This window comes from Xenopus laevis, chromosome 2S, assembly GCF_017654675.1.
Source record: "Xenopus laevis strain J_2021 chromosome 2S, Xenopus_laevis_v10.1, whole genome shotgun sequence".
Taxonomy (NCBI): domain Eukaryota; kingdom Metazoa; phylum Chordata; class Amphibia; order Anura; family Pipidae; genus Xenopus; species Xenopus laevis.
Window position 1 is genome coordinate 66,676,990 of NC_054374.1, and position 20,857 is coordinate 66,697,846.

At 37.6% G+C, this 20,857-nt stretch overlaps 2 protein-coding genes across 6 annotated transcripts; both read left to right on the forward strand.

Moving 5' to 3' along the window:
- The first annotated feature begins 3,079 nt into the window (after positions 1-3,079).
- Positions 3,080-9,438, forward strand: pdik1l.S (PDLIM1 interacting kinase 1 like S homeolog). Of its 4 annotated transcripts, XM_041583061.1 has the most exons (5): positions 3,080-3,210; positions 3,630-3,694; positions 4,490-4,527; positions 6,148-6,443; positions 7,177-9,438. In XM_041583061.1, the coding sequence occupies exons 4-5, from the start codon at positions 6,159-6,161 to the stop codon at positions 7,909-7,911; spliced, it is 1,020 nt and encodes a 339-aa protein (XP_041438995.1). In that variant the 5' UTR covers positions 3,080-3,210; positions 3,630-3,694; positions 4,490-4,527; positions 6,148-6,158; the 3' UTR covers positions 7,912-9,438. The 4 variants fall into 4 exon arrangements, with proteins under 4 accessions (XP_041438995.1, XP_018103653.1, XP_018103654.1 ...); XM_018248164.2 differs by lacking the exon at positions 4,490-4,527; XM_018248165.2 differs by lacking the exon at positions 4,490-4,527 and having other exon boundaries at positions 3,094-3,210; positions 3,633-3,694.
- A 6,253-nt stretch (positions 9,439-15,691) lies between these two features.
- fam110d.S (family with sequence similarity 110 member D S homeolog) lies at positions 15,692-20,134 on the forward strand. 2 transcript variants are annotated; one of them, NM_001112855.1, is given in 2 exon segments: positions 15,692-15,841; positions 18,762-20,134. In NM_001112855.1, a coding segment is annotated over 1 exon segment (1,143 nt). In that variant the 5' UTR covers positions 15,692-15,841; positions 18,762-18,841; the 3' UTR covers positions 19,985-20,134.
- Positions 20,135-20,857: the final 723 nt, after the last annotated feature.

Genomic DNA, 20,857 nt, shown 5'->3' on the forward strand with positions numbered 1-20,857 from the left:
AGCAGCCAGCGCGTCAGCTGTGAAAATGTATATACACTATTGTCATTTGGTGGTCTCTGTGCGCCGCATAGTTTGGTATATCTATGCATATTGGGCATCAAAGTGTTCAGTAGACCCCTGGCGTTCATATTTAGGATGTTTTATGCTGATACGTTACGAAATGTGGGGCATATAATGGGGTAAAATTCAAGCTTTCTGACGATTTTCAGAAATTTGATAAAAACCGTTATGTTCAGCATTGCTTTGCAGTTTGGCAGTTTGCAGTAGAAACACTTATTTACCCATATTGGATTCGTCAGAATGTGTACTTTCTGAAAATATATGGTTTTCTGGGGTCTCTGTACTGTTAGGTGGTCTAATGTCGCATAATACACACACCAGGTGCTCATATTGCAGCAGCCAGCGCGTCAGCCATGAAAATGTATATACACTATTGTCATTTGGGGGACTCAGTAGTTTGGAGCAGAAAGGCATAACGATACATGGGTGATATGGTGCTGAGAAGTTGAAGCTTTGAGGCAATTTTCAGATATTTCACCAAAACCGACAATTGTGGGAAAGCCTTGCGACTCAGTAGTTTGGAGCAGAAAGGCATGGGTACCCATTTTAGATTCTGTAGAATGTGTACTTTCCAAAAATATATGGGTTTTGGGGGGTAAACATATATTTCTGTGTTTTTACCCCACAAAAATGCAGTCAATGTGTTGATTTTTCATTAGCTGAAGTTACCCACGGGACTGTTTGTATGCGCTAACTTCATTTTGGGGCCTCTAAATGCCAGATACTTTGGTAAACTTATGAACAATGGCCACCAAAATGTTCAGAGGAACCCTGGCAATCATATTTAGGGTGCTTTTTCTTAGTACGTAATGACACATGGGTGATATGGTGCTGGGAAGTTGAAGCTTTGAGGCAATTTTCAGATATTTCACCAAAACCGACAACTTTGGGAAAGCCTTGCGACTCAGTAGTTTGGAGCAGAAAGGCATGGGTACCCATTTTAGATTCAGTAGAATGTGTACTTTCCAAAAATATATGGGTTTGGGGGGTAAACATATATTTCTGTGTTTTTACCCCACAAAAATGCCGTCAATGTGTTGATTTTTCATTAGATGAAGTTACCCACAGGACTATTTGTATGCGCTAACTTCATTTTGAGGCCTCTAAATGCCAGATACTTTGGTAAACCTATGAACAATGGCCACCAAATTGTTTGGAGGAACCCTGGCAATCATATTTAGGGTGCTTTTTCTTGGTGCGTAACGATACATGGGTGATATGGTGCTGAGAAGTTGAAGCTTTGAGGCAATTTTCAGATATTTCACCAAAACCGACAATTGTGGGAAAGCCTTGCGACTCAGTAGTTTGGAGCAGAAAGGCATGGGTACCCATTTTAGATTCGGTAGAATGTGTACTTTCCAAAAATATATGGGTTTTGGGGGGTAAACGTATATTTCTGTGTTTTTACCCCACAAAAATGCAGTCAATGTGTTGATCTTTCATTAGCTGAAGTTACCCACTGGACTGTTTGTATGCGCTAACTTCATTTTGGGGCCTCTAAATGCCAGATACTTTGGTAAACTTATGAACAATGACCACCAAAATGTTCAGAGGAACCCTGGCAATCATATTTAGGGTGCTTTTTATTAGTACGTAATGATACATGGGCGATATGGTGCTGGGAAGTTGAAGGTTTGAGGCAATTTTCAGATATTTCACCAAAACCGACAATTTTGGGAAAGCCTTGCGACTCAGTAGTTTGGAGCAGAAAGGCATGGGTACCCATTTTAGATTCAGTAGAATGTGTACTTTCCAAAAATATATGGGTTTGGGGGGTAAACATATATTTCTGTGTTTTTACCCCACAAAAAATGCAGTCAATGTGTTGACTTCTCAGTAGCTGAAGTAAAGTCCTGAAGAATTTGGATGTGCTAACTTCATATTGGTGTCTCTAAATGCCAGATACTTTGGTAAACCTATGCATAATGGGTATCAAACTGTTCAGTGGACCCCTGGCAATCATATTTCAGGTGCTTTTTCTTGGTACCTAATATAGTTTGGGATATGCGGAGCAGCAAAATAAAACCTTTGAAATGATTTTTCAGAATTTTGAATTTTTTTTTGAAAAACCGCTATGTTCAGACAAGCTTTTATGTTTGGTAGTTGGGAGTAGAGAGACATAGTTACTCATTTTGTAATCGGCAGAATGTGTACTTTTCAAAAATGTATGGTTTTCTGGGGTAAACCTACGGTTTCAGGATTTTTTGCCTTGGAATCTAAAGCATGCCGTTTTCTGCCTTAGTGCTTTCAAAATTCGGTAATATACTGCCGGGAGTTTTTGCTGTACAGAAATCCTAAATCTCCCTAAAACTATACATATCTGGTATTGGCACGTTCGAGAGACATAAGGCTTTCCAAATCAGTTGGATTTTCATCCCTAAAATGAAATATTTTTCTGGTATAAATTGATACGATGAAAAATGGTAATTTTTCATTTTTTTTTGGTATTTAGCACTATAAATTTTTTTGCACAGGTGGAAATACATGAAAACTCAGGCAGATTTAGAAAGCTCAGTTTCTACCGAAAAAAACAATGTATAGTTTTCCTAGGTAAACTATAGGTTTCCCCTCAGAAAATGCCCCTAAAGTGAGAGAGCACAAAATGTTTCAAAAACGGCTGGCATTTCGCGTAACCAAAATGTGAAATTCTGCTGGCACTTAAAGGGTTAATTTTGCACCCCATTCACACATTTTGGCCTTGAAGTGCGGATACTCATTGGATATATATAGATAGATGATAGATAGATAGATATAAACATATATCGAAAAAAATAAAGTTAGTGCACCTACATTCTGCCTGTCTTGCCAAACTAGAAAAACAACAACTGGGACAGACAAAGAGGTATGCATTTATATTATATGTACAGCACTGTCAGCACAACTGCTTAATTTTTTGTTTTGTTTTACTTTTTCCCTTATTAAAGATGGCGACGTTTAAATCAACGTCACAAGTTCCGTTTCTATTGGCAGCTGGCTTTCCCCCCGGATGTAATGATTTGATATTTTCCCGCCTTGTTTGCACGCTCTCACGTTCGTTGTTTCTGCCAGTAAGAGACTTTGTTCCCCCGTGACGTAATGGCGAGAGCGCGCAGACGTCTCGGAAACGCGCGGGACAAAATGGCGGCGGCCACAAGAGAGAAAGGGGCTGAGGTGATATAATACACTTTTACATTAAACGTTGACATGCTGCGCGCTGTATATAAATATTTGTACTCAAGAGACTTTGGTAGAGCCGTACACGATACGATATTTGTAATCCGCTGTATGTGCTTTGTTATATCAGCTTGATAAGTAATGTATGTGCTGCACTCACATTGTTAATAGGATACCACTATACTGCTGTCAGTCAAAGTGCTTCATGATTCATATTAGATTTCATGTTAGTGAAGTGCCTACTAAACCGTATGATTATTTAATTAAGTACAGCCACGTTGACGTGTGTCTGGTTATTTTTATAATCAGCATCATAGAAACTGAGAAACATGTAAACAAATAGCAAATACATACTCTTTGTGGATTTTTCAAATATCTATTCGTGTAGAATTAAAATGGTCCTTTGTTTCTTTCAGAAGCTAAACTAGGGAAAACCTGCAAGAATGACATAAGTTGTGAAAGCATGGGAGAAGCTTTGCGTGTAAGATCTGCTTCTGTGCTTAGTTATTGTAACCACAATAATGTTTCATCTCAGAAATGTTCCTTTAGTCAACCATATTTAAGTTTGAATTGGATTTTGCCTCTTCTACACCTTGAAGCCTTCCTTTTCTGCTAAATGCTTGCTGCATGGTCTAATTATATTAAATCTAATCATATAAATGAATGTTTTTGTAAGTTGTTTTTTTTTTTTTCTCCGAGCTGGTGCTTTTCCATTTTACTTAACTCTCTCAAGCATCTATTGCATGCTTAGTGTGGTGCTGCATTACTTTTCTTCCCCAGGCTGCTTTTTTTTTTTTTTTTAAAAAAAAACTAAATTGTTTAAAAGTATCATGTATGCATAGAAAAACTTACCAATTGGATCACTGGGGTGCCAATATTTTAGGTAAATTGGGCAAACTTTGTTTTACAAAGTTGTGAATCTGTACAATGTAGGGATGCAACGAATCCACTATTTTTGGATTCGGCCGAATTCTTTGCGAAAGATTCGGCCGAATACCGAACCAAATCGGAATCCTAATTAGCATATGCAAATTAGGGGTGGGATGGGGAAAACATTTTTTACTTCTTTGTTTTGTAACAAAAAGTCAAATGATTTACTCCCGCCCCTAATTTGCATATGCAAATTAGAATTCGGCTGGGCAAAAGGATTTGGCCAAATCCCGAACCGAATCCTGGATTCGGTGCATCCCTAGTACAATGTAAACGATACAATATTAAAGGGGTTGTTCACTTTTAACCTTTTTTTTTTATTTTTTTTTACTTCGGTTGGTTTCAGATTATTCACTAGATCGTGTAAAGTTTTGTACAGCTCTGGTAAGGGGGGGGGGGGGTCGCTGACTCGTTTTACATTTAAATGATACATTTGTTATCTTTGTCCCTGCTCAGAATCCCTGAGTTTCATTAAAGGCAGCTGTTAGAATTGACACAATAGTTGCTAATATTCCACGGATACTGCTAAAAAAAAATGTATCGACTAAACTTAGCAAATTGTAACAGTTCAGATTGCTCCTGGATCACTGAGCTGCCAGTCTGAAACACTAAAGACAGGAACACTGAACTTTAAAGGAACAGTAACACCAAAAAATGTAAGTGTTTTAAAGTAATGAAAATATCATGTAGTGTTGCCCTGCACTGGTAAAACTGATCTGTTTGCTTCAGAAACACTACTATAGTTCATATAAACAAGCTGCTGTGTAGCAATGGCGGAAATTGAAAAACGGTTATATGGCACAGGTTAACTAATGGATAACAGATAACACCATTAGACAGACAGAGCTTATCTGCTATCTGCTGTGTAACTTGAGCTTTTTCTCCTTTGAATGGCTGCCCCCATTGCTACACAGCAGCTTATTTATATAAACAATAGTAGTGTTTCTTAAGCAAACACAGCAGTTTTACCAGTATAGGGCAACAGTGCATTATATTTTCATTATTTTAAAACACTTCTATTTTTTTGACGTTACTGTTACTTTAAACCTAAATTTTGGGAAACCGGTAAAAAATAAAATATGGAAAGCCATGGAGAAAAGTCTTTGTTTATGGTAAACAAGTGAACAGAAAAATATAGTTTGGAAGGTGAAAAACCCCTTTAAAATATTTTCTATTATTGTATAGTACGTATTTGTAGTTAAAAGCACTGTGTAGTATTTTGTAGTATTTTGATTAATTCTAAATGATAATAGCTACTAATTATTAATGGAATACTTTCAAAACTTGGTTAAGAATTACTGCCCTCTATTAAAAGGGAAACAGTGCTGTATTTACACCTCTTGTTCCTGAAAGTCCTTACAGTTCAGTGAAGGGTAACACTGACCAGTTCATATTTGCATCTTGTTTTATGCTTGCTCAATGATATCACCCCATCAATTGATCGTAGCAACAACGGAAATGTAGCCAAATAACAGCTGCATTGCTAAAAATGCTCCCATGCCCCACGTAATGGTAATCCAAATCCAAGTCTGGCTAATCCAAGTCACCACTCCAGTTGAGCAGGAGAATCAAGAGTTTATCTGTAAGCAGTTCCATTGTGAAGTGTTGACTTATGAAAGCACCGTATCAGGCAAAATGACATGATAGCTATTTACACACCTATGTTACAACAAAACATACATTTATTGGTTAAATAATTTAATGTTAAATGGTAGAAGAAATTACTTGAAATGTTCACAGTGTAATTTAGTACTAAAACTATACTATAAAAATCATGACCGGATCCCTTTAGGTGTCCCTCTCTACTTGACCACTCTTTAAAGGGATACTGTCATGGGAATGTCTTTCATATGTACTTTCTGGTTGAGACTTGGTCAGGATAATTATCATGCTGAGAAGACATACATACCCAGATAAACTAGGTATTAATTTTCTTTGCTTTTGAGTTTTGCAAAAACATAATGCCGAGTCTAAACTATGTCTAATAATCCATTTTATATGTAGTGAATCTGAAGATGGTCAGCAGCCAGCCCAAGTATGACTTGATCCGGGAGGTGGGCCGTGGCAGCTACGGGGTGGTATATGAAGCACTAGTACGCAGAACTAGCCAACGAGTAGCTGTTAAGAAGATCCGCTGCCAAGCGCCTGAGAATGTAGAATTGGCTTTACGGGAATTTTGGGCTTTAAGCAGCATCCAGAGCCAGCACCCCAATGTAATTCACATGGAAGAGTGCGTTTTACAGAAGGATGGAATGGTTCAACGCATGTTGCATGGTTCCAGCTCAGTTCTCTACTTACCGGTGAGGAACTGGATTTTATTTAGGAGGTTTGGAGGAGCCATAAAGGTTTTATACAATTTCATCAACAGAAAGGACCATGTATATGTGTGTGTGTGCTTTTTGTTTAAATCATTTGTTCACCACAGACCTGCTTTTTCCTGCCTGTAGCTCTCTCCTGATTCCAGTATGTTTTCTCAAATAAAGGGCGAGTTTCACTTTTGTATAGCTCCCACAAAAAACTCTACACATATTGGTTAAAAAAACAGGGCAGGAGTGAAATAAGCAGATGCCAGGTAGCAGCAAGAATAAACACAACTTTTATCAATGCCATGTTGTAACCCAGTAGCATTAACACAAAAGAGACATAAAATAGTAAGTTAGGTTGAAAACACACGTCCGTCAAGTTCAACATTCTCTGTCTAAAACATGCCTAACTGCTACTTAATTCAGAAGAAGGGCCAGTCACTGAATTAACTTTTTTCAATATTTCCAATAGCCCTGTATCTCTGCGCTTGCTAAAAAGCCACTTCTTGAAGCTACCTAATGTATTGTAACAGTACAACTCCTTCAGGGAGAGAATTCTACAACTTGCTCTCATTGTAAAAAAGCAAAACAAAAAACCTTTCTGATTATATAAATGGAACCTCCTCACTTCCTTTGAGTGCAACATATGGAGATTTTTTTCTGATACAGTACTCATACAAGAAATATAAATGCTAATTTTCACTATTGTGTTTGTCTTATCTCTTTAAAGTTGGTAGAAACATCGTTGAAAGGCGAGATTGCATTTGATCCGCGCAGCATTTACTGTCTGTGGTTTGTGATGGACTTCTGTGATGGAGGCGATATGAATGAATATATTCTTACCCGCAGGCCAAGTCGCCGCACCAACACCAGCTTCATGTTGCAGCTAAGCAGTGCCCTTGCCTTTTTGCATAAGAACCAGATCATCCACCGTGACCTTAAGCCAGACAACATTCTGGTGTGCAAATCTCGTGATGGAGTGGATGAACCTACTCTCAAAGTGGCTGACTTTGGTCTCAGTAAAGTGTGCTCCAGCTCTGGCTTGAACCCAGAGGAACCAGCCAATGTCAACAAAAGTTTCTTGTCTACAGCCTGTGGCACGGACTTTTACATGGCACCCGAAGTGTGGGAGGGTCATTACACAGCCAAGGCAGACATATTTGCTTTGGGTGTTATTCTTTGGGCCATGCTGGAGCGGATTACCATCACAGACACTCATACCAAAAAGAGATTGTTGGGGGGCTATGTTCAGCGGGGGGCTCAAGTAGTGCCAGTGGGGGAAGCTTTGCTGGAGAATCCAAAGCTAGAGCTTCTTATTCCTGTTAAGAAAAAGTCCATGAACCGGCGCATGAAACAGCTGCTGCATCAGATGCTTTCTGCAAACCCCCAGGAGCGTCCTGATGCCTTTCAGCTGGAGTTGAAGCTTATCCAGATCGCTTTCAGAGACTACACATGGGAGACGTGACAGGGTCTGCAGAAGAGCTTGTGATTGGAAATATAATTCTGCCTTTTTGTTTCATGATCACAAAACATTCTTAGCAGCCCTGTGAAAAATTATCAAATCAATATGAATGTCATAGGTTGTTTCAGCAACCTGTTGCTTTACCTCTAAATGCCTCTGTTCTCTTTCTCTGCACTAGCAGAACATCAAACATGCACTCACTAAAGGGCTTGGTGTTTGAGATGTTTCAGGTCTCTTGTCTTATAGATCCATGCCTCTGTCTTCTAATAATTCAAGCGGTTGGCTACTTTTCTATAGCACTGTTTGCACCTTCAGTGGCAAATATTGGTTGATAAACCACAACCTAAGTTCGCACACGTGGGTTATAATTTCACATTCCAGTGACAATGCTTGGCCTAAATAACGCGTGTGATCAGCTGATGATTCATAAGTTATACATGAGCATAGAATGGGTTTTTGTTTTTATGAATGTATGTATTTATTAGTATGCAGCATAGGTGGCTGTTCTGCAGAGATGATTGCATTTCAATGTTAGATGTCTTGTCAATAGCTGATTAGATTTGTTCACTAAATAAAATAGAGGGGGCCTGCCCAGCATATGTTGTTTAGAATTGTAAATCAGTTGTATAAATAGAACACCTTTGTTTATTGCTAACTTTGCAGTATCAGATACTTGTGTTTAACCGTTCGCGTGCAGCGGGATTTTATCCATCCATGTGTTGCCTGAAAACACGCAAACATGAAACTATAGTTGCAATGACAATGGTGTTTTAGGTGGTTAATGATAATTTCAGTTATACAAGGCATTATTAAAGGGCATGGCATATTCAAATCTGAAAAGTGTTAGGCTTTACCGATCTTCTAGTTGGCAAAAACAATATATCTGCAAGTTCTGGGAGATACATTCTTCCAAAGTACCTGAAAATATAGTTGTAGTGCATGCCATAACATTTTGGAAAGCCAATCCCCCTGCTACCTGCAGAAGAACAGAGCTACAATACATAACTGTTGCTGCAGAAAAATTGATGTGACAAAGTGTGGAACAAATGATCTCTTAACAATGGCAGTTTATTCATTTTTTATCAACAGAAAGAATTACACAATATATGTTGCTCCTTTTAATATACAGAATCCAACATGGCCCTCAAGTAGCCCTCCAAGTTATTGTTTGGATGCTCAAGTTTGACTTTTTGCCATGGCTTTATTATTTAAATCTAATTTGCAGTTTGCTATGTAGGAAAAGTTTCTCCAATGTGGAAGAAGTTGAAAAGCAGTGATTGAACCCTCCTCACCAGCATCAAATAGAGCCACTTGCTATCCACCTAACAATTTACATACATAGCAGCTAACACTATCACATTCACTCAGTCCTACTGTCAAGCATCACACATGCACATTCATTTATTTCCCCCATTGGGCAAATAAAATAGCGTATTATATTTTATGAAAAAACAGTTGCAAAAAATGTCAAAACTTGTAATTTATTATGATGTTTCAGCTGTTAATAAACTGTGAATTTTTTTTTTATAACCACATGACTTTAGCATCCAGGTTTTGTCATGTTTTCATTGCATGTATTTGTTTTGTATTTTGTATGTAAGCGTGGTGAGCATATATTTTATTCTTGCTATACTTTTTTCTGTTGGACTGTGTGAAGCAGTTAGTTTAAAGCAATTTCGTCACCAGGTTTTGAAATTGTAAAAGTTGTGCGGTAACGCCCTCCTCCGCCAGCTCTGACCCAAGGGAGATAAAATTACAGTGTTGTACCAAATGTTTCCACCCCTTCAATTTTCCATTTGACAGCAATCACCCTTATCTTTACTGCACAGATGCAAGCATACAGATTTGGGCACATTTTTCTACATTTCAAATACACTTTCTTGCTTAGCATAAGATTACACAGAACATGGAATACAGTGCACGCAGCATGTTTTTGCTCAATCCAGATTCTGAGTGAAACCGTGAATGAGCAAAGTTCACGGTTCACTTGATAAGCACAATATTATAGGTGGTATCCATTACAGCAGGGTCCCTAACTTTTTTTACCCATGAGCCCCATTCAAATATAAAAAGAGTTGGGGAGCAACACAAGCATGAAAAAGTCCATTGGGGTGCCAAATAAGGGCTGTGATTGGCTATTTGGTAGCCCCTATGTGGACTGGCAGCCTACAGGAGGCTCTACTTGGCACTATACTTAGTTTTTATGCAATTAAAACTTGCCTCCAAGCCTGAAATTCAAAAATAAGCTCCTGCTTTGAGGACACTGAGAGCAACATACAAGGGAGTGGAGAGCAACATGTTGCTCACGAGCTACTGGTTGGGGATCACTGCTACAGTGACAAAGGAAATTATTTTTAAACATGTACATAATTTAATTAGTCTATGGGCGCTGGCCTTCCTATAATTTGGAGCTTTCCGAATAATGAATTCCGTACCTGTACTATTATTTCACCTAATAAGCTCAGGAACAGGATACCTGTTCTAAGGATCGATAAAAAATTACATTACACCTGGGGGGGTATTTATTAAAACTTATTCTTTTCTCTCATTTTTATTTTTAAAAAGTTTGACCAAAACTCCAACCACGAATGCCCTTAATTTACTAAAAAAGCCAAACGGAAGAAGCATGTGCGGGAAAAGTCGTGACAAACATTGTGCAACAATTCCAATCATGCAACTTTTTAGAATTCATGTCTCGAAAACCAGGACTTTTTCAGATTGTCGTGCAAAAACCAGCGTTTTTGTTAGTGCTTGCCAGACAGCCTGTAAAGTCGTCTGGAAGCTTTTTATGATTCCAACACTGACGAACACTGAAACATATGTAAGACAGGAGCTGATTTAAGGTGCTATGGCACCACTTTTATAGGCTAGTAAATGTATCTCAAGTTCTCAAGTTCCCAAAGTAACCTTGTATGTTATTTCCCTAAAGGTCTTTGGGCTATGTGTATGTATGTATGTATGTATGTATGTATGTGTGTGTGTGTGTGTATATATATATATATATATATATATATATATATATATATATATATATATAATCACCGCTTCTATAGGCACTCTCCATTCAATCGATCAGCCTGCCGGGTGCTCATCCAAAGGAATATCCAATTTGAGCAAAAAAGAGCACTCACGGCCATATGTCTGCTTCAAAGAGTATATAAAAGTTTTTATTGCATAACACTGTTATGCAATAAAAACTTTTATATACTCTTTGAAGCAGACATATGGCCGTGAGTGCTCTTTTTTGCTCAAATTATATATATATATATATATATATATATATATATATATATATATATATATATATATATATATATATATATATATATATATATATATATATATATATATATATATATATATATATATAATATATACATCCTTGAGAAAGTTCCTAATGGGGACCGAAACGTTGGTTATGCATACAAACAAGCACCAACCTTTTAAACCCCCTGTGGCGGGAAAGTAGGAAGTAGTGACGTGTGTAGACTGTAAATATACATAAAATAGTGAAAAACAATCCACATAATGCTACAAACTTAAAATAGAAACATTATAGTGTTAAGATGTGAAACTAACTATTTAGTGAATAAAATCGCTACTACATTAGACTGGACTCCAAAAAGCAACAATTGTATAACACATACATTTGCCGACAAATATTCAACATAGTGTGTATGTGCAACACACACGACAGCACTCCAAGGAAATTTTGAGGCAAAGGTTTCAGCAAAATAAAATATAAGTTTATTGGTTCCAACGTTTCAATTCCACACTGGAACTTTCATCAGGGAAAGTGATTAGAACAGTACACAGTGAGACACTTTAAAGGAGAAAATGGCGCCAAAACTTGTTGCTAGGCAACCATGACTCTGTGGTCAGATGACAGAGCTAAACAAAAATAAAAAGCTTTAAGGTTATGTGTCAAGTTATTGTTGCCGCATATACATAAGAATTGCCAGACCTCATCAAACCTGCAACATTCCTCTAGGTCCTAAATGCATATTAATCCCATTGCAGTTTGCTGGTATTAGGGGGGTGGGGCTTGCCCATGTCCATGGTCCTGTAGAGGTGAGTCTCAGCCAACTGGATGAGCATGAGTTTTGGTGGGGCGGAGCAGAATGCATAGCCTAGCAAACTGCTTACAAGTTCCATGGCTCCAGTAACCCAGCACCTTTGCATGCTAGTTATAATTTTGCCATGAAGTATTTACCCAATGCTTTTACATTACCTATCTGACTCCCTGTGTTCGTCTGTGAAGGGGCTGCCATCTTTGTGCAGCAGGAGTCCGTTAGCATTAGAAACTCTGACGGTTCAGAAGGGACAGTCAGGTTGGCAAAACAGTCAGGTTTAGAAACTTCAACTAACAATTACTTGCAAAAAATGACTTATAGGTAACTTTTAAGCTACATTCATATTTTAAAAAAGTAGTTTGTTAGTGTCAGTATCACTTTAACATGTGTTGTAATATATAATCAAAACCCAATTTTAGGTTTTCCTGGTGATGGAAAAAAAAATTTAAATGGGGGTATGTCAATCAAGAAGAATGGGCCAAAATGATGGAATAAAACTCATAAAAACGTACAGAGAAATACTTCCATTAAAAAGCATTAACTAATAAAAACACACAATTTAGGAAAACTAAAATGAGGCAATGTAAAATTGGAGTTTGACTGTATAATGAACTCACAAATGGCAAACACAAAAAAAATCAGAATAAGTGCAATTAAAAACAGCTATGATAGAATGCAGTTTTGAATGCTCAGACAATGAAATAAATCAGCTTATGTGTTTGGGTACATTCAACCTGCATGTCAGACATGTTAAAACTTACAAACACCTCCCCCCCCCCGGCCTCATTGTATTACAGGCTAGAGTCCTGCACTGGATTAGATACCCCGTGCAATACTCGGGTTTCAAGCAAAAAGTCCCCAATTCCCTGGCTGTACCGACAGTACACGTGTAACTTGGCTGGGTAACGGACAAAGGTGCTGGCTTGAGCCCTCCGACCCATTAAAAATGATTTCCTTTTTCTCATTAATAATAAAACAGTGCCTATTACTTGATCCTAACTAATATATAATTAATCCTTATTGGAAGCAAAACCAGCCTATTGGGTTTATCTAGGGGCCGATTCACTAACTTCGAGTGAAGGATTCGAAGTAAAAAAACTTCGAATTTCGAAGTGTTTTTTGGGCTACTACGACCTTCGACTACGACTTCGAATCGAACTATTCGAACTAAAAATCAAAGTACTGTCTCTTTAAGAAAAAACTTCGACCCCCTAGTTCGCCATCTAAAAGCTACCAAACTCAATGTTAGCCTATGGGGAAGGTCCCCATAGGCTTTCCTAAGTTTTTTTGATCGAAGGATATTCCTTCGATCGTTGGATTAAAATCCTTCGAAATCGTTCGATTCGAAGGATTTTATCGTTCGATCAAAGGAATAATCCTTCGATCGTTCGATCGCACTATTTGCTCTAAAATCCTTCGACTTCGATATTTGAAGTCGAAGGATTTCAATTCCCAGTCGAATATCGAGGGTTAATTAACCCTCGATATTCAACCCTTTGTGAATCGGCCCCTTAATGTTTACATGGTTTTTCTAGTACACTTAAGGTATGAAGAGCTAAATTACTGAAAACCCCAGCTCCCGAGCATTTTGGATAACAGGTCCCATACCTGTACCAGGGAAACTGCTTAACTGGTTCCATAAATGTTATACAATTTGGTTCATTACTGAGTGGGAGACCAATGTTCCTTGGTAGCGAGGGTATTGTTTTCACTTTCTGCAGGGTGTTTAAAATCACATATATATTTCTGTGGCAGTGAATGGAAATTTCTGCTGGAAAAAAACTTTTGAATTGCTTTCAAGAAAGATCCCTTGTCTGGAAAGTAGGCATGAACTAACTCTGTTATTTTGGGATTTTCAAATTTGAACTGCATCTGAACCCTTATCCAAGGAAGGGTGAAAAAGAACCATGTAAGCTGGCAGTTTTTGCCGACAAATCCAAACAAATGTGAAATAATGTATTGATAAATAAAAGGGTTTTGGTCGGAGTAGTTTTCATAAAATAGTGAGAACTACTTTTCGGATTTTGATGAATAACCCACTATGTTCACCTTCCCACTTAGCAACAGAACTCTAGCAATCAGTACTGCTATTACTGTTGGCTTGGCTTAATATTGTAATTCATTATTTAATAAACATTTCGTTAACACTCACGTAATGTTTGGAAACTGCTGGCCTGATTATGAACCAGTTTCACTGTACCTCTCAAAGTCACAGTACTTAAATTCAAATCGAATTTGGACTATTCCCTAGTCGAAGTACACAAAAATTAGTTAGAAATTTGAATTTTTTTAATTCGAATTTTCACTTTGACCTTTGATAAAGCTACCCCTTAGTATCAGCACTCCATTAACCTATTTATAATATTCAACCACGTTACTATATAAGTGTGTGTATACTGTATATATATATATATATCTATATATATATATATATATATAGATAGATATCTATATATATATATATATACAGTACACACTGACATGTTGTCTAGGAATAAATGCAAAGGCATCACAGTTGTGCAAAGTGTACAGTTTTGTTTTTCCAGGCTCTGCATGGTCAATGGTCAATGTTTATCTAGACAAAACTGGAGCTGATGGGTTACTCTTTAAGTATCATTAGCACAAAATGCTAAATTAAAGGAAAACTATACCCCCAAAATGAACACTTAAGCAACAGATAGTTCATATCATATTAAGTGGCATATTAAAGAATCTTACCAAACTGGAATATATATTTAAGTAAATATTGCCCTTTTACATCTCTTGCCTTGAGCCACCATTTCGTGATGGTCTGTGTGCTGCCTCAGAGATCACCTGACCAGAAATACTTCAATTTTAACTGTAACAGGTGGAAGCAAAAGACACAACTCTGTCTGTTAATTGGCTCATGTGACCTAACATACAGTACAGTGAATCCTACGATCCCAGGGGGCGGCCCTTATTTTTTAAAATGGCTGTTTTCTATTTATGATTACCCAATGGCACATACTACTAGAAAAGTATATTATTATGAAAATGGTTTATTTACATGAAGCAGGATTTTACATATGAGCTCTTTTATGCAATATTTTTTTATAGAGACCTACATTGTTTGGGGGGTATAGTTTTCCTTTAATTTATAGTGTAAATTCTATGTTAAGTTAAAATCACTTTAACATATGTCTCCAAATTCTTCTTGACAACAATTTAAAACACTAGCTTCCTTTAAAACTGTCGCTTGCATGTTTATTCACCTGCTCCTTCCTGCCCTAGACAGCTTTGCTATTTGATATCTACACAATGTGCATAAGTGAATCAGGACTGTTAACTTAGAGGGTGTGAGCTCTTTGTCCATTAACCTTTTCAGCTCCCAAAGATCTTTACACCATGCCAGTAATGCCAAGCGAACTGCCCTCATAAATATGTTTTCCTTTCTTGACAGTAATTTGAAAACTCCCATAGTAATACTTCTGTTTTTACCAGCCTAGATAATTGAAATGTCACCACCGTTGTAGTGCCACTGTATCCACAATAGTTTCAGAGAATAGAAAGGGTTAAAGCTATTGGAGAAGGATCTAATTGCAGAGGACAAAGTCATAACCAGAAGAGAGACTCCATGTGGAAAGGGAGGAGACTTCCTGTGAAAACCTCTGACACACTGTGACACTGGCTGCAGTGTGGCTTGTCTCAGTCCTTAAGCTTGAACGATCAATGCTTCTCTGACGTTAGAACACACACACCTCCCGGCCACCCCATACTTTTTCTCCACCTTAAATTTACCAACACCTTATAGTTACAGTTCTACCTCTGCTCCTGTTTGTATGATAGCACTTTGCAGAGTTTTCTCCATATCTGGATTTGGATCCTGGCTCACACTGAAGGTGAGATTATAAGAGTTTCTAAGTATTACATCTTTAGTCAAAATGTGCTAAAAATTCTTCTTACAGTATGTAACATTGAATTCTATCAGCCAGCACCACAGAAACAATGTCATCGTTTGGTAACTATTCTGCTAATGTGTTTTCTGTTACAACCAAACATATCTCATCAATTGTGTTTTAAATCTCATACTTTGCCCTGGTCTTGTTGTGTTCCAGCCTGCCCATAACTGTATTCTTCGGTACTTCCAATCTGATCCTCTCCTGGATCTAAATATATTTTTGGCTAGTTGTTACCTTTCTCTAGCTCAAAGCTTGGTAATTTGGAGTAGTCTAAATATTATTGAACTACAACGCCCAGTAGCCCTCTGACAGCAGAAGACTGGGTGTCTCTAGTAGATGCATTAGAACTGGAGGAGCATGGAATGCCAGACCTGGAATAGTATACCATTATCCACTGTTTGATCTGATTCTTAGCTGGGTGACATCTGATCTTTTCTTAAGGAACTTTTAATTTTACCTGTCTTAGCTGTTTCTTACGAGACTGTAATTTTGTTACAGGATAGATATATACTATGCTGATACCACAGCAACCTCTTATGGTGGCTTTCACATTGATTTATTCCATGGATGGGTAGTTGTGCATGTTTTTAGCATGATGATTCATGTTAGTTACGGCTGGCCTAGGTCCAGTCTCCTTTACTGGACAGAGCAATTCCCCGCCCTACAGATTCCTAGCTATTCTTGGCTGGTCCCAGCTGTTTTAACATTTTTTAAATCTGACTCTTTGGAGACTGCCTTTCTGTTTTTAGCGGAGAAAGGAGGTGTTTGTCTGATGCAAAGGTGAGTCCTTGTTTTCCTGTTTGGTTTAGAAATCAGAGACTTTTATTTATTTCTCTCTTTTTCAAAGAGCTGATGGAAAGATAGTACTTCAGATCTTGTCTCTTATATTATTATCCCATCCAGCCGCATGGGTACCTTGCATTTCCCTTTTGCATGCTGTATTTCTTTCTGTCCCTGCATTGCATAGACTTTTTTTCAAAGATGTTTTGCAACTTACTGGCATGCTCTGGCTATCATTGGCAAACCGTGGTATTTGAATAAATGACAATATTAATTGCTTTTGATTTTGCTAAAACTATATATATGCAGTCCATATTGTTGCTTTATAATATAAGTGCTGTATGCCTCAGTTTCCCTAATGTCACCTAATTAACTAACTAACATGTGGACGTTTGCACCAGACTGATCAACAACTTCATTCTCCCCTTCAGGACATGACATTATTCTAATGTGTACAATAACTTGTGGTTGTACTCATGAAAGCAGAAGCATATAGATGCTGAATATTTTTTAATAGGAACTCATGTGTTACAGCATATACAGACATTTCAGCAACTCCTGTCTGAATGTGCCTCTATATTCTAAAGCAGTGTGTTGTCTTAGTGCTCATTTTATTGGAGTAGTGTGTTACCTAAATTGTTACTGCTTTTGAATTGCAAGCAGAGGCTTTTTTTATTGCCTACCAGGAGTTAATATACAGAATAAATAATACCCAGAAGAGGTAGTTGTGTACATTGAAGCTTCAACTCACAGTATAACAGAAGCACCAATATGGTGCCGCAAAAATAAACTAACTGCTTAGCAATAGGCCTTTAGACAATATCAAAACAATTCCTTACAACATTTATTTTCATTGCTGATCTGTTTTTTAAGAAATGATATGCTCAGAACAGACAACATATTTTATTTGTCCCAGCCCATAGCCAGGAACTGTGACAATGTTCTGAGATTGGGCGAGGGCAGTAAGCAAATGTAAGGCAGCATTGACTCTGGTTACAAATTACAGTTATTTTACTTTTACCAGCACTGTGGGTGGGGTGGAAAACTTTTGAAATCACCATCCTTTAACGTTGAATGGAAATGTCCTGCAAGAGCCAATTGCAGTCAAGTGACATATTACTTTTTTCAAACAATAAGCGCCGGTCAGCTCTTGCAAGCAATTGTCATTAAAGTAAAATAAGGGCATTTCCAGTGTTTAGACCCCAGCCCACAGAGCAACAAATTATTTGGCAACATAAATATCTAAATTGTTTTATTTGCCATTAGCTGAAGGGAGCTGGGCAAAATAAAATGGACTGGTTTGAAAAAGACGATATGCAAATGGTGGACAGAAGTTCATTCAGCAATAAATCGAGAGTAGATAAGAAGTGTTACACAACAAGCCACGTATCTGGGATGGTTCACGGGTTGTGTGTAGCATTGTAGGTTAAAGATTCTTAATTGTAGTTGGAACCTAAGGAGTTTTACATGCAAAAGGCAGAGAAGGAATGTTATCACACTGTTAGCTATTCATTTATATAGTAAAAAAAAATGTCAAGTTCGGCTTAAAATTAACTTTTACTAGCCTATATATTGCTAATCTAATCAAGGCTGTATATTTTTCGCGGTTTTTAAATTGCTTGTCTTTTATGCAACCTTTCTATCCACTCTGTATATTTAACTACCATTTAGATGGAAGGATTAATAGGACTAAATATGAGGCTGATTTTTTGTAATAATCATTTTATTCATTATTATGAAAGTGTTGCCTTTGCAGAATGTTATTTTTTTCTATTCATTATCTATCCTGTCATTCATACTGCTGCCAGGTTGTTTGGGTTAGTGAACCAAAATACCATACTGAAGGTAACTGCCAACTGGACAACTCCAGAAGGAATGTTATTACTCTGTTTCACTTGCATTAGTAAAAAATGTAGAGTTTACCTAAAAAAAAATAATGTTCCAGAATGTAAAACAAATCTCAAAAATAAAAACCACAGCTTTTTAAATTGCTGTTAATTCCAAATGCACTGCATATGCCACGTATGATATCTTTAACCATAGCTGTTTTTTTTTGTTTTTGTTTTAATTTGTTTTTCAGTGATTGTATTATTCATGCCATTCTAAGTAGACAATTTGGGATGATCCGCGTTCAAGTATGATTGGAATTTGAATGTCATCATGAACTCAAAGTCTCCTCAATTGCATCGAGCGATAGAAGGCATCACAGCATTTGACCGTCTAGAGGCTGATAAAGCCAAATACGTTAAAACTCCACAAGTCAGAGAACAAAGGCAAAACCCTGCTATCAATGCCACACTTTCCCCAACTTTGTTGCGTAGATCAATTCAATCGAATCACAACCACAAGCAAGAGACCAAACATACTGGTAGCTGCAGCCTGAGTCCAGTAATACAGCCGAGAACTCTGCAACGTCATGTTGAGCAAAGGACAGAAGAATCATGCATTACAAGCTCAACCATTACCATGTCAGGAACTCCCCTTCTACATCGCAAGACTTTAAATTTAAAGACAGAGCATGCAACCTCCACTACTATACCTTCTGACATGCCAAAAAGTCCTTTTCTCTATGCCAGTGAACCACGGTCAGAAAAAACTTTTAATTTTAATTGCCCAGACTACACAGCCCAAAAGAATTGTGAGCCTAAGAAAGATAACAATGGGGTTCCATCTCCTAGATCCCCAAAAACCCAACCCTTTTCAATGCGTCGGTTTAGTGGGAAAAGACAACACCGACCAGACTCCCTAATAATTTACCGTCAGAGGAGGGATATTGTTCAAAATGAAAAGGAAAACAATGAGAGTAGTGGAGGACTGGTCAACCGACTTCTTCAAAGCACTCCACTATTAAAAAGGCGTATTCCTTTTGCACAGGGCTCTTCTCAGCCATGCTCTCAGGAAAGGCCAAACTCTCCTAGAGCACAGAAAAAAACTAACGATACGTTGATGTGCCCGGTTCCTAACTTCAGTTCCTCAAGAGAGGCAATATCAACAGAGCAGTCTTCATTTCCCACTTCTGATGTTCAGCATTTTTTTGAGAGCTGTGGCTTAGAGGGGAGCCTCCTGGACTTGCTGGATAATGTATATCAACTTGGCGAGGATACAACAATTGGAAGTTTAGAATCTGTGGACAGGGTAAGTGGAAGAAGTGTGGTCTTACATGAGGAAGTAAAAGAAGAGAGAACTCCAGTATCTGTTATTGAGAGAAATGCTCGAGTCATAAAATGGATTTACAGCTGCCATAATGCCAAGGCTATAAATATTCACAGAGAGAATAACAAGTCCAGAGAATCTACAGTGTGAGACATAAATTTAGATCTCAGGATATCAGAACCAGCAATGGGACATAGAAAAAGTGGCAACCCGTTTAAGGAACATGTAATAAAAGAGACAATTGTCATAAACTGTCAAAAAAACCAAAAGATCTGTGATTAAATGCTTTTTTAAAGATAATTATTTTAACGTCTAGTTTCACTTACTATTCAGGGGTCTTTAGTTGAGGTTAAACTTGCCTGTCATCCCATAGGGCTTAAATAATGCAGAGGCTATTTAAATAGCTAGGAAACCACATTTAACTTAGCACTGCCTTCCACTAACAGTATGAGTGGTATACCTGTCAGTTTGCTTGTCTTTAACTAGTTCTTTGTATGCTGCTCTTTTTCAGGTAAGAATATGATATTTGTATATAGATTTTGTGTGTTTTTGAATGCAATATATAAATTGGGTAAATAATGTAGCATGTGGGTATGGAGGTTGCATTTTAATTTTTTTTTACATTAAGTGGAATTCTATTCAACCTGATTTTTCCCATTTACTATCTTTTACTTACTGAACAACACATTTTGACCAGTTCGTAGATGTCAGGTGTGCCTAGACTTCTACTTTAAGTAAATTTATCAGATTAGGATTCACAATCATGAGTGGTATACTTCCATGAATAATATACTTAATCGCATTATATCGATAGAAACATACTATAACTGATTTACTAAAAATAGGCTGCAAGTGCTGGGCCCATACAGGAAGTACTTGAGTACCTGTAAAAGTTCCATTGCCAATTGCAAGCTGCTCTTCCCCTGTACAATGTGAAGAGAACATATCGCATGTGTATAAGGGAAACCTGTGCTTAATGCCTGTCATAAGTAAGTACAGAGCTCTAGGGTCTCTGAGTCCCCA